At 38.7% G+C, this 13,190-nt stretch overlaps 1 protein-coding gene across 2 annotated transcripts in view; it reads right to left on the bottom strand.

Annotated features, from left to right (window-relative positions):
- Positions 1–13,190, bottom strand: part of C4H4orf50 (chromosome 4 C4orf50 homolog) — a 113,069-nt gene that overhangs the window by 76,016 nt on the left and 23,863 nt on the right. For both annotated transcript variants that reach the window (XM_089777800.1, XM_075930756.2), the window contains 3 exons: positions 7,752–10,217; positions 5,938–6,039; positions 2,984–3,130 (listed from right to left, as the gene is read on the bottom strand). In XM_089777800.1, coding sequence (XP_089633926.1) covers positions 2,984–3,130; positions 5,938–6,039; positions 7,752–10,217 — 2,715 coding nt within the window. The remainder of the gene's footprint in view (positions 1–2,983; positions 3,131–5,937; positions 6,040–7,751; positions 10,218–13,190) is intronic.

The raw sequence follows: 13,190 nt of genomic DNA, 5'->3' as shown, positions 1-13,190 counted from the left end.
ATTTGAATAACAAAAGCCACTGAAATCACCTGTTGAAAACCCCAAATAAGGCCAGATTTTCAAAAGGCCTCAGCATTCAGCAGCTCCCACTATGAAACCTATGGACAGATTTTCAAAATATCAACCACTCAACATGCTGATGTTTTAAAAAGGATACTGGGAGCTCAGTTAGTTGTATAAGTGAGTGCTATGCTCTTCTGAAATATCTGGCCCTGATTCTGCATGCAGAGTAGTTTTGAAAAAACTGTCCTATGATTAGAGAGGGAGCATGTCTAGTAATCAGAGCACAGGACTTGGAGTCATAAGTTCTATGTGGGCTCTGCTACTGATATGCTGTAAGATCTTGGGCTTATCCCCTCTACCCATCATTACCTCCGCTGTAAAATTATTATTTCCTATATGGCAGTTCAATACTCCATATCACCCCACTGCCTGGTGGTGCAGAAAGTCTTGCATGTGTCCTCAGCACCCCAGTTAATATCATTCAGTGTGCAGAATCTAAAGTAGGAGATACGCTTCAACTAATGTTTCCCTGATGCAACACTTACTTAAGAGCAAGCTAATAAGCTTATACTTCCTGTAAGCGGAACACTTGGGAGGCTGCCCAGGAGAGATTCATATGCCACCTAGCTGATTAGCAGAGCACCCATAGCCACAGATGGTAGCATGTGTTTCTACTGGTGGTGCACATCTATGCATGCCTTGATGCATATAACAGAAGTTATTCTGCACAAGTATGGAAAAAATTAGAGGGAACATTGCTGACAAGCTATATGCATCTGATCTCTCTCTCATTTAGACCACTAAACATGGTTGCATCCTCTTTTAGGCTTTGTGGAGATGATACTGTTTGCGATAAAGTATGTGAGGTAGGATAGCTTAGCACAGAAATTAAGGTATAGTGATTTATTACAAATAGACTATGTTAATACCTTCCTGGGATAAAGTGCAATCTTTTGTCTAGGGTGGCAACTTACTGTAAATACAGCTGTGATCCTCAGTCCAACCAGTTACTAGCAGGAAGGGAAATATGCCCAGAAAAGCAGCTCATGTTAATCACCGTGTCAAAGCTCTTAAATTTGCTTGTTTTAATTAAGAGAATGACTTTCTACCAGCAAAATTCAGATCGCTTTCTTCATATTGCACAAGAAGTCATTATTATTTATAGCTTATATTAATATTATTTATTGCTTGATGGTTGTAAAAAGGTTTCTTTTAACCCAGAAATTTCAAATTGGAAGCAAATTGAGAATAGAACATTTATTAAAATAAATTCATCTCCACAGTAGTGTCTTGGCTATTATTAAGATAAGTTTGTGTATAATAAGAGCTTTTCTGCCTCTCAGCTCAGCTTCCCCTTTTGTTTAATCCTGACAGTGAAATTAATATCCTGTGTTTAAGGCATCACAGACTCTTGCCAGAGAAATAATGGTATCAAATACTTATCGTAAGGGAGCAAACTCTGCCTTCACATGCATGTTTGTAGCCCTTTTGATTTCACTGGGAGTGAGGTGCATGTATGACCTCACATGTTCAATGAAAGTCTGAATTGGACAAACACAGGGACTGTGAAATGGGAAGGGGAATCTATTGCATAAATGAACATTAGTAATTAGCAAACACTAAATAAATTTATGAAAACAAGTCAAGATCGGCAATGAAGATATTTCTGGTTTGGTTTCAGCAACTTCTCAGGCATTAACATATTATTATGAGGGAAGACCTACAAATTACAAGATGAGTTTACTGAGGAATGCTACTACATGGCTGATGATCACATGGCTGGCAATCATGTCAGTAGCACAATAATATTGCGTGCAATGGACAAAGACTAAACATACATGTAGACTGTGTTAAGAACCTAGCTAGAGATGGATCTGGGTAGGACTCAAACTGCATAGAGATTATGTCTCTTTGGGTGTACTATGCAAATTGTGAAGCTTATTTCGAGATAATTTCAAAATAGCTTATTTTGAAATTTGCGCTGTCTACAAAGCACCAGATTTTGTAATAATACTATTCCAAATGTCCCTGAACCCTTGGGGAATGAGGTTTACAGGGATGTCAGAATAGCAAGCCCATTATATTTTGAAATAACAGGGGTGCTCAAAAGATGCAGAATAGCTACTTCAATATACTTCCAGTATTCCAAAATAGTGCTGCAGTGTAGATGTAGCCTTAGGAATTTGCAATGACGCTGATATTTTTATGAAAGAGTTCTTCAGTTTATTTAAAATTATGTTTGTAGCATTACTGTCTGAGCAGCTCATGAACATCAGTTAATTTACCTTCACAATCCTCCTATGAAGTTTGGAATATTGCTTGAAGGGCTGGTTTAAAATTTTCCATAAACATGGTTTTTGATGGAAAATTGGATTTTCGACTAAATAGAGTTTTCAGGAAACAACTCAGTATTCTTCAAAGTGTTTGATCAAAATAGGCTTTGATTTAAGGATGAAAACCAAAATATTTAGATTCTGAGAAGAGGATGGAGGACTAGGGGATTCAGCCTCTAGGGCTGGGAGGCAGAGTGGGGAATTGCAGGATTCAACTGCCAGGACTGGGAGACAGAATGGGGCTGTTGGTGCTAGGAGGTAGAGCAGGAGGCTGGGGGATTGGGCCACTGGGGGCTGGGAGGCAGAGTAGGAGCCAGGGCCTGAGGGATTAGACCATAGGGGGCTGGGAGGCAGAGTAGGGGTCAGAGAGCTGAGGGATTGGGCCACCAGGGCCTGGAGGCAGAGCAGGGGCTGAGGGGATTGGGCCTCCAAGGCTGGGAGGTGGAGCAGGAACTGGGGGGTGAGGATTGGGGCTGCTTGACCCAGCACTTCCCTCAACTGCCACTAGGCATAGGCAGCATAGGGTGCTACTTAAGTGGCACCCCAAATTTAGTGGTGCCCTATGCAGCTGCTTAGTTTATGACTAAGGGCAGCCCCAATCTTTTTCCAAAGAGTATGTTTTTCCTACATTCCATTTATTCACGTACCATTAATTGGCAGCACTGTTTTCCATGCCTTCCTCCGCCATCTGCTTCTTTAAGTTGATGTAATTCAGTGAGTGCCTGTGTCAACTGAGTTCTGACCTCTTCATATTTTGCTTCTACAAGGCCAAGTTCTCTGTACCAATTTTGAGCCTACAAGAGAAAAGAAATGAATAAATAAAATTACAGTCAGTAGTTATCATCACTTCCCCGTATGTACTTACAATCCTAAGGTTGGATTCCGATCTCACAGACACTGAAAAGTGACTCTACTGAAAAATGGAATTAGACCATGTAAAGCTGGCCTTACAATCAAAATACAGCTAGGTTCTTGGAATAAGTCTGTAGCCAGACAGGAACCCCCCTTATAACATCCATTTTTGCTTGCCTGGAGCATACAGGGCACACAGAGCAGAAGGCCCAGGCTGTGTGACCGTGAATGGCTGTAAACAGAGATATGCCAATTGCTGACCAAGAGGCTGCCAAGGAGTGCCCTTGACTTAAGGGCATATTGATACGAACACACAGCCGTCCGCAGGGGGAGGAATCTCTCGCCCAGTAAAAAAAATGTCTAGTACACACAATTTAGTTATCGCTCTTGCAAGTGTAAATTAACTTGAAACTTGCTTGTAAGAACTGGCGCCATAACGGATCAGTACAATTCGGCATCTTAGATAAGAAAGAGGATACGGGCCCCCAAGGGTATAAAGATGGGTCCAGCAGCACATTTACTCTGAGCGTCAATCTACCATCTATCTGCTGGTCAGGTTAGGTGTTTGATCTCCCGAAGTTCCAAGGGGACACCCACCACGTATTCGTCTTTCCTAGGAATTGAGAGACCGGCCCTGGCCTGACACGCTGGAGTCGAGAGGCACACAAGGGGGTAAAAATTGTACCTGGATGTGGTCCTTTGTCTTAAGTGTACACATAGACTTAGAGCTCTTTAAAGATTAAGCTGTCACTTGGTACTATTATTTCTATTTTCTATATTTTCTTTGTAACCATTTTTTTTTAAATCTATATTTGCTAGCAGTTAAGAAATAGAGCAATAGCCATTGTAACCATATGCTTTTATAAGTCTTTTAAATAAACCTGTAACTGTTTAAGTTTTTTAACCTGACTCCTTCAGTTGCTGTAACAGAACCAAGCACAATTTAAAAGAACTTCAGCTGGTCACAAGGGACAGGTATAGGAAGAGCTTAGGCATTTGGATTTGTGTCACTCCCAGGTGACAGATCCATTGAGGCATCTCTCAGTCTTTCCTAGGGTGCCCGCTGCGAAGGGATCTTGTATTCTAGCAGCTAAAATCTGAGGTGTAATAAGCTCTTCCTATAAAGGGGCGTCTGTTGGCCTGCTGGCTACCCTCTACCCCGGTCCTAGCAGTAAAGACACTGACGTTAAACCTTTCTCGGAAACACACACACTTCCCTGACCGTCGGCTGACAAAGTCCCAAGAGAAAATTATCCATCTGCAGTAAATGCACCTAAAAATTTGTAATGAAGCTCAATAATTGATATACACAATATTTCAAAGTACCTTATATGAAAATCAGCCTAAAAGTATCAGGAGGAGTGTTAGGGTACATCTACACTACCACCCTAGTTCGAACTAGGGTGGTTAATGTAGTCATACAAACTTGCAAATGAAGCCCGGGATTTGAATTTCCCGGGCTTCATTTGCATGTTGCCAGGCGCCGCCATTTTTAAATGTCCGCTAGTTCGGACTCCGTGCCCGCGGCTACACGTGGCATGAACTAGGTAGTTTGGAATAGGCTTCCTATTCCGAACTATCTGTACACCTCGTTCCACGAGGAGTAACGGTAGTTCGGAATAGGAAGCCTATTCCGAACTACCTAGTTCATGCCGCGTGTAGCCGCGGGCACGGAGTCCAAACTAGCGGACATTTAAAAATGGCGGCACCTGGCAACATGCAAATGAAGCCCAGGAAATTCAAATCCCGGGCTTCATTTGCAAGTTCGTATGACTACATTAACCACCCTAGTTCGAACTAGGGTGGTAGTGTAGACATACCCTTAGTCTGTATCTACAAAAACAATGAGGAGTCCTGAGACACCTTAAAGACTAAGATTAGGTCTACACAGCAACATTATTTCATAAATAACTAGTGTTATTTTGAAATAACTTAGTCCGTGTCTACACAGCAGGCAGTTATTTCAAAATAATGTCAAAATACTATCAAGCTGGAGGACTTTTATTTTGACTCCTGTAATCCTCATTGTATGAGGAATAAGGAAAGTTGGAGGAAGAGGGCTCTATTTTGAAATAAGTGCTGTGTAAGCACTCCCTATTTCGAAATAAGCTACGCAATTGACATAGCTCAATTTGCGTAGCTTATTTTGAGTCAAACCCAGCTGTGTAGACACACACTCTCAGATTTATTTGGGCATAAGCTTTTGTGGGCAAAAACCCACTTAGTAAGATGCATGACTAAAAGTAGGATTTTGTCAGTTGGAAAAAAATAAGAAAATGTTTCATTTAATAATCTGGGAATGGGGAACACAAAGGAAAAAGCTCATCTGTCTGTTTTTGCATTGTTTTCACGAGGCATTATTATAGACTCCTCCATTAATTGTAATTTTGAAAATGTAAATGCGAGATGGCATGCTATTAAGCATCTGATTATCCTACTACCCCTTAGCTGTAAGACCTCAAGTATTCTTCCTTTTGTCTGTTTGAAAACAAAGGCTACGCCTTCTACTATTTTAACAAAGGAAGTTTTTTGTACTTTTGCAAAAAATTCTGACCAACAAGGAATGACCGTGCAAGTCATCACTTACTAGGGGAAATCAAAGAGAGACAAGTTGGTTCTCTAAATCAGAGACCTTTTCCTTTTATAATTCTTTTTTTAATGTTTTTTGAACACTGGTGGAAATGAGAAAAGAACCAAAGAAAACAAGAAAAGGATTTGCTTCACATGAATACATCAAATGGGAGATTACCTCTTTTTTGGCCTTTTCTAATTCCCCTTGTTGTATTTTTAGATCTTCCTTCAACCTTTCTAGTTGTTCTTGCATTGCATTGCAGCTTTCAGATGTGCTTCCCTGCATAAAGGACAGAAATCATTCCCTTCATGCATTTAATGTGACATGCAACTTCTTAAAGGAGAATGTGAATTATCTTCAGCTCTTGAAATGACATTAATTTAAGAAATGTAAATGAAGGCTAGCTATGGTATTTCCTCCTGTGTACTGTGGGTCAAATCAACAGCATAAAGATTTAAGATTGTGTTAAGGAATCACTGAAGGATTCTCTTACTACAAGGGAGTCCTCAGCTAGTGTGCATCAGCTGCTCTTGGTCCCTTGAAACAATGCAAGTCCCGAACAAGGCTGAGGTGGCAGGGGTTGTATCAAGCCTTGCTTCTTCTAATGCCCTCTTTTTCTCAGGCATGCCAGAACACCGCTCTTTTGCAAGTAGGGATTTAGCCCTGTATCTTTTGCAGACTCTCAAGACAAATGCAAACATTTTTAGATTCCCTTTTTAAAGAGAAACAGACACTTCATGCAAAAATATCTAAGCAGCTTTTAGACCTGATTCATCAGTACATTTATTCCAGTTTTAATGGAATAAACCCAATGTGGATAAATAATTCCGATGATTTAAATAGTTTTTAGGGAGTTTTTGTCTTATTTTTTCTTTTACATTTCTAAGAATATTTGTATAAAAATAGGATCTTAGAGATAAAATCTTCTCTTGCTGATCATCCTCAGCGGTAGTAAAATTCTGTTTATGACATTATAATAATCTCCTAATAAATTAATTGTGATATCAGAGAGGTTTATGACTTGGAGGGGGAAATAGGAAGAGAAGACCCATTAAGAAATTAAGATCCTGTGTTCAGACAAATATCTGTAGCAATCAAAACAATGAAGATCCCTACACAAACTTTTTTTTAACTCTGAACATTTTTCACAATTTAAGATAAAACATCACTGCTAAGGAGCCCTAAAGATTTCACTTCTATCAAGCATGTACCTGGACTGTAATGCTAGAAGGGAAATGGATTTCCATTCTGAAATAGACCAAATCCCCCCAAAATGTAAAAGTATCCCATAAAACAAAATTCTGAAAAAACTCCAACTTCATCTAAATATCTAAAAGGGTGTCATAAGGGAGAAAACTTGTTCATCTTGGCCTCTGGGGATAGAACAAGAAGCAATGGGCTTAAACTGCGGCAAGGGAGGTTTAGGTTGGACATTAGGAAAAAGTTCCTAACTGTCAGGGTAGTCAAACACTGGAATAAATTGCCCAGGGAGGTTGTGGAATCTCCATCTGTGGAGATATTTAAGAGTAGGTTAGATAAATGTCTACTAGGGATGGTCTAGACAGTATTTGGTCCTGCCATGAGGGCAGGGGATTGGACTTGATGACCTCTTGAGGTCCTTCCAGTCCTAGTATTCTATGATTAAATGCTTAGCTTTGATAGAACTGAAACATCTCATTATGGATTTCAAGTTTTAAAAGGTTAAAATCATTGTTTTCTATTTTTTTTAAAATTTGATAAAGTCATTTCAAAATGAAAAATCAAAATATTCTGTTCTGACAATGCCAAAACAGGACATTTTATCATTATTGAAATGCATCATTTGGTGAAAAAAAATCAACTTTTTAAAAAAATATTTGTTTCAGCTAAAATTTTCCAACCAGCTCTTATGTAAATAAAGTTATTTTCTATAGTAACCACTCTGACATTTGTGAAAAAAAATGAAATTTTATCATGCAAACTGACAACTGGCTCATTTGGGTTAATATTACCTTTGCAGATTCTTGTAGCAAATCCATACTCTCCAGCACATTAACACAACATTCCGAAAAATTGTTTGATATTGTGTCTTCTGTTTCAAAAGCTAACTTTGCTGCCTCAGTTCTTTCAGAGGTCTCTTTGAGTTCCCTGGAGATCACAAGGTTTTGATCCCCTGAAATTGCCCTTATTCCTGTGTTACTAAAATGACATTTAGAAGTCTCCGTGTTACCAATTTCCTTTTCCAAACAGGTGTCTTTATCTTTTCTAGTGAGATATTTTGAGGATTCTGTAACTTGAATTTCTTTTTCTTTAGTATGTATTTTGCCAGTCACTGTCTCTGTTTCCTTTACTTGCTTTCTGTGGGATAGACGCTTATTTTCTTGCTTCTGTTTTAGCAACTTTCCCTCTGTTTCTGGAATTTTATTTTTTATGTAGCTAATTCTCAAAGCAGACGTCAGTTCCTTCAATTCATTATTTTCTAGAAGAATATTCTGAATTACTTTCTGAGATTCTGGAAGTTGTTCAGAACTTTTCCTCTGGACTCCAACTGTATCATTTTTCAGTATGTATTTTTCCTCTTGTAGGTCACAAATTATTTTGTAATATCTGGTTTTACACTCATTCAATTCAGAAAGAATTGTAATATATTTGTCGTGTTCACATTTTAGCTCATTTAAACATCCCAATAAGCTTTCTTTGTCTCTTTTCAGTTGAGATATTATTTGTAAATTTCTCTCTCTCTCTTCTTCCAGTTCATGAGTTTTTTCTAAGTATTTCTCTTTGTCTTGTAAGAGTTTAGCTATTTCTCTGAAAAAGTTGTTTCTCTCCTCTTTAAGTTCAGAAAGCAGCTGGAAATATTTATTCTTCTTTTCATCAAGAACAACAATTTTCTTCGGAAGTTTATTTGAGTCTATCACTGGTATTTCTCTCTCAGAATTTCTAGCTTCCTCCTTATCCAGGTTCTTGGACTGGATTTGAGTCTCACCCAAGAGAACACAAATTGCTCCTGGGCACCTAAAATTCTTTTCTTTTGAAACATTGTTATAACATTTACCATACATTTCCTCCTTGGCCAATAACTCTTGGGAAGAGACAATATCAATTTCACGTCCTGTTAATATGCGTTGAGAATATGTATCTATTTCCTCTTCTAATGCACACATCTTCAGATAATATCTATCATTCTCTTCCTGTAACACGAGGAGTTTCTGTGAGTAGCTTCCATTCTCTTTCATCAATTCAGATATTCTTTGAGAATATATATCCACTAGCTTTTCTAACCTACCTATTGTCAGCGTATATCTTTTGTTTTCTTCTGCTGCTGCTGATAAATAATGAATATGTTCAGTGTATTCCTCCTCTAGGGATAACACTTTCTTTAAGTATATATTTCTCTCTTGAGACAATATATTTAGTGGATACGTATACTTATTTTCCTTCAGTGCTGACAGTTTTTGAGAGCATTTACTATATTCATCTATCTGAAGAGTCATTTGTTTGCACAATGACTTCTCCTCCTCTTCCTGTTCACACAGATTCAAATACTGCTCTCTCTTTTCTTTCAATCCAACACTTTTTTGTAGACACGCTTTTATTTGGTCAGTTAGATTCTCGGGTTGTTTGACCTTCTCTTCTCTTGCAGTAACGTTCTCTTCCAGGCATCCTCTGCTCACTTTATCAAAGGTACAAATTGCCACATGTTTTCCATGTTCATCCTTAAGTTCAATGTTCTCTTGGGGATGACCCTCTATTTCCTTGTGAAGGACAGATGTGTTTTGGTCACTGGGGATACTTGCTTTTTGCTTCCCAGTTTCATCATGTACAATTTTAATTAAAACGCTGTTAACTTTTTTGCAAATGCTGATTTGTGCTCTTTCATCTCTTTTGTCTTCTTGTTGAGATTTCTCTGGACCATCTCTAAGTTGATTTTTTCCATCTTTTAGTTCTTTATTTGGGTTATTCTTTCCATCTGTGTTTTTCTGTATGATTTCTTCATTTTGCAAAACTTTTTCCATATCATGTTTTTCAACTTGGAGTTTGAAAATTTCAGTCTCAGGGATAGCAACTTTTTCCTTTAAAGTTTCAGAATCATCACCAAAAGAGACTCCTTTCACAACATGAAAGACTCTATTAAAAAGACAAAAGTTACTGTGATATGTCTGTCTATAATTCAAATTCAGCATTTTGTTCACTTGGAAAACAGATTCACCTAGGACCCTGTGGATTTCAGGTTTTAGCAAGACAAACTGAGCCTCAATCAAAGTGGCAACTATGTAGACAGTCGAAGGATTAGCTGCTTGATTTGTAGCTTCTTGCTTTAAGAGAAAGAAATATTCTTCTTCGTTGGTCATCTTACTTCTTCCATCATTGCTGAGCCTTTCAGAGCAAGATATGATTAACTGTCTGTTTTTAAATTGCCTTGGCATGCCTCCAAACAACAGAGAAGTACCATCTGATCTTTGTGCACAAAGTATTACCTGGTAATAAAGAAAAAAGAAGTGTCACAGAATGAAAAATATAAGCGATAAGGAAGCTACCATAATGCTATTTCATATATACTGTATTTTCCTTTTTTACTTTTACTGTATATATATTGTTAGCCAATATCATATCATCTCAGAATGTCTTGTACTCATGCTAAACTTTATTGTGGAAATCTAGTCATAGTTTTGTAACCATTTTCTTTCCATGTGTAGAATTATTGGAAACAAGATGCATGTGCTGTTTTGCCAAATAGGAATTGTGTGCTAGGTACAGTTAATGTAAATTTTTCTATGGTCTACTGATATCTGGAAAGTTATTTATAAAACACAGATTTTTTAAAAAAGGTGTGAGAGGTTGATCCCTATAATAGCTGTAAATTGATTAAGTGAGATATATCCATGATCCTGGCAAGTGACGCTCATACCACATTGGAGAAGACAAAACCCAAGATCGCTGCTAACTTGACAAAGGGGGAAATTCCTTCCTGACCCCACATATGGCAATCACCTGAACCCCAAACATGTGAACACAAACCAACCAGCCAAGCAGCTGAGAGAGAATGATTGGTATCACTTCAGCACACCAGTCTGTCCTGCCCAGCATCCCATCTCCAACTGGAGACATCCCTGATGTTTCAGAGGAAGAAAAAACAAAAAAATCTAAAAACTTGAAACACCCAACTCGGAATACAGTGGAATAAAAAACAAAAACAAAAAACCCTTTCTGAATCCTGCAGGTAACTGGCTAAAGCCCCAAAACATGAGATTTTAGGAATATCAGACATAACCTGGAAGGGACTTTCAGGGCTGGCAAGTCCTGACCCATATCTTTATAAGTTACCCCCTCAGAGAATCCCACTCAGAAATTAATCCATCTCTCTCTTCAAATTAATTTTTTTGCCTTACAACTTTTACTGGGAAGCTGTACTAGAACCTCACTCCTCTGATGATTAGAAATATCCTTCTAATTTTCACTCTGAATTTATTGACAGCCATTTTATATCTATTTGTTCTTGTGCTAATCTTGTCCTTTAGCTTAAAAAGCTTCTCACCCTCCCTTGTGTTTATTCCCCTGATGTAGTGTTAGAGAGCAATCACATCCCCTCTCAGCCTTCTTTATGCTAGGCAAAACGTGACAAACTCCTTTAGCATCCTCATATAAGATGCATTTCCCTGACCAGCCTAGTAGCTTTCTCACAGCCTGTTCCACTTTGAATTTGTCTTTCTTGAACACAGGTGACCAGACCTGTACATACCATTCCAAATGAGGTCTTTCTTGCTTGTCCATGCAGCTTTAACTCAGAACCCTTGTGAACCTACACAAGGGTGCAATTTTAAATACTATGATCACATATTATTTTTCCATGGAATCTTTTCCTCATTCAATACACAGGATACACCTGTTCTGGGAATGAATGAACGAATCATTCAGGGCTGATTAACCATAGGAATTCTACTTCATTTGTTGCTGAAGAAGGAAGTTGTAAAATGAATAAGATGGGGCATTGCAGGAAGAGACAGAGTGGTCACAGGATAAAGGCAGCTGAATGCTATCCTGGAGAATTAGATTCTATTCCTGTCTCTGCCATAGAGTTTGCACATCATGCTAGTCAAGTCACTTAAAACACACTATTCACAGGCAACCACTGATTGTCTGTTTCTCTTTTTATGCGTGCCCAACTCGAGTCCTTGTGAGTCATAGGTTGGCTGGAGTCCACGCATCAGGGCCAGCAGTCAGTGCCAGGGGTGAGTTGGGGATCAAGCTGGGGTTGGCGACTGACGATCAGAGGTAGTATCAAGCTGGGATCAAAGGGCAGGAATCATGGGCGGAGTCAAGCCTGAGTCGGTGATCAGAGATAGCACCATGGGGAGGCAACAGTCAAGGCCAGAGTCGAGTTTCAAGCAGATGCCAGCAATCAAGAAACAAGCTGACGTCTGGAGGGCTGTTGATTAGAAACTCTGCAGATCGTCATTTTCCAATCATTGGATAGAGCAGACAGTGTTATGCCACTGGAGGCGCAATATTTGTTATCAAATGCTGTGTGAATTGTCCACTGATTTTCATAAACATACATTACAATCCCCAAGGTTTTATCAAAGTAACTTTTCCCTTTCTAAACAAGGACATAAAGGGTTGTCTAGATTACAGTGTTTTTTCGAAAAAAGTGGCCTTTTTTTCTGAAAAAACGTCCCGTGTCTAGACTGCTGCCGCGTTCTTTCAATAGTAAATTGAAAGAACGTGGCAGTTTTTTCGACTGCGGAAAACCTCGTTTTATGAGGAATAACGCCTTTTTTTCAAAACTGCTCTTTTGAAAAAAGGTGCTATGTAATGCAGACTGTGCTTTTTCGAAAGCAAGCATCCAGACTGCCTGGGTGCTCTCTTTCGAAAAAGTGGATTGCTTTTTCCAAAGTACTTGTTATAGTCTAGATGCTCTTTTTCGAAAGAGACTTTTTCCAAGAGTATCTTTTGAAAAAGCCTCTTTCGAAAGAGGCTTGCAGTCTAGATGTAGCCAAACAGTCAGATTAAAAACTCACCCTTCCATATGCATTGTTGCTCTCCAGAGCCTTTTCTGCCTCTAACATTAGGTGGAGTTATCTCTGCCATTAGGGGCAGAGTCCTGGTTCCACTGAAGTCAATAACAAAACTTCCATTGACTTCAGTGGAGTGAAGATTTCATCCTGAATAAAGAATATCTCATCAGTTGACATCCAAGAGCTGGAATTCATTATTTTATTATATAAATAGAAAATCTGTATGTTATATATGCATGTCTCTAAGAGCAAAATATCATCAAGTAAATGATATTTTTCTGAGTACATCTGTCTTCACCTTAGAGCAAAATTGTGACAGTCTGTTCTGGGAGACATGCTTTTATACTAATTCCCAGATTCATTCCATCTGCTCCTTATTTATCTTGCAACTCACAGATAATACTGTGCTTGCAAAGACAGCAAAAATAGCAACAA

Source organism: Pelodiscus sinensis, chromosome 4 (genome assembly GCF_052426305.1).
Source record: "Pelodiscus sinensis isolate ZL-2025 chromosome 4, ASM5242630v1, whole genome shotgun sequence".
Lineage (NCBI taxonomy): Eukaryota > Metazoa > Chordata > Testudines > Trionychidae > Pelodiscus > Pelodiscus sinensis.
The sequence above is the reverse complement of the archived record's forward strand: the minus strand, read 5'-3'. Positions and strand labels throughout refer to the sequence as shown.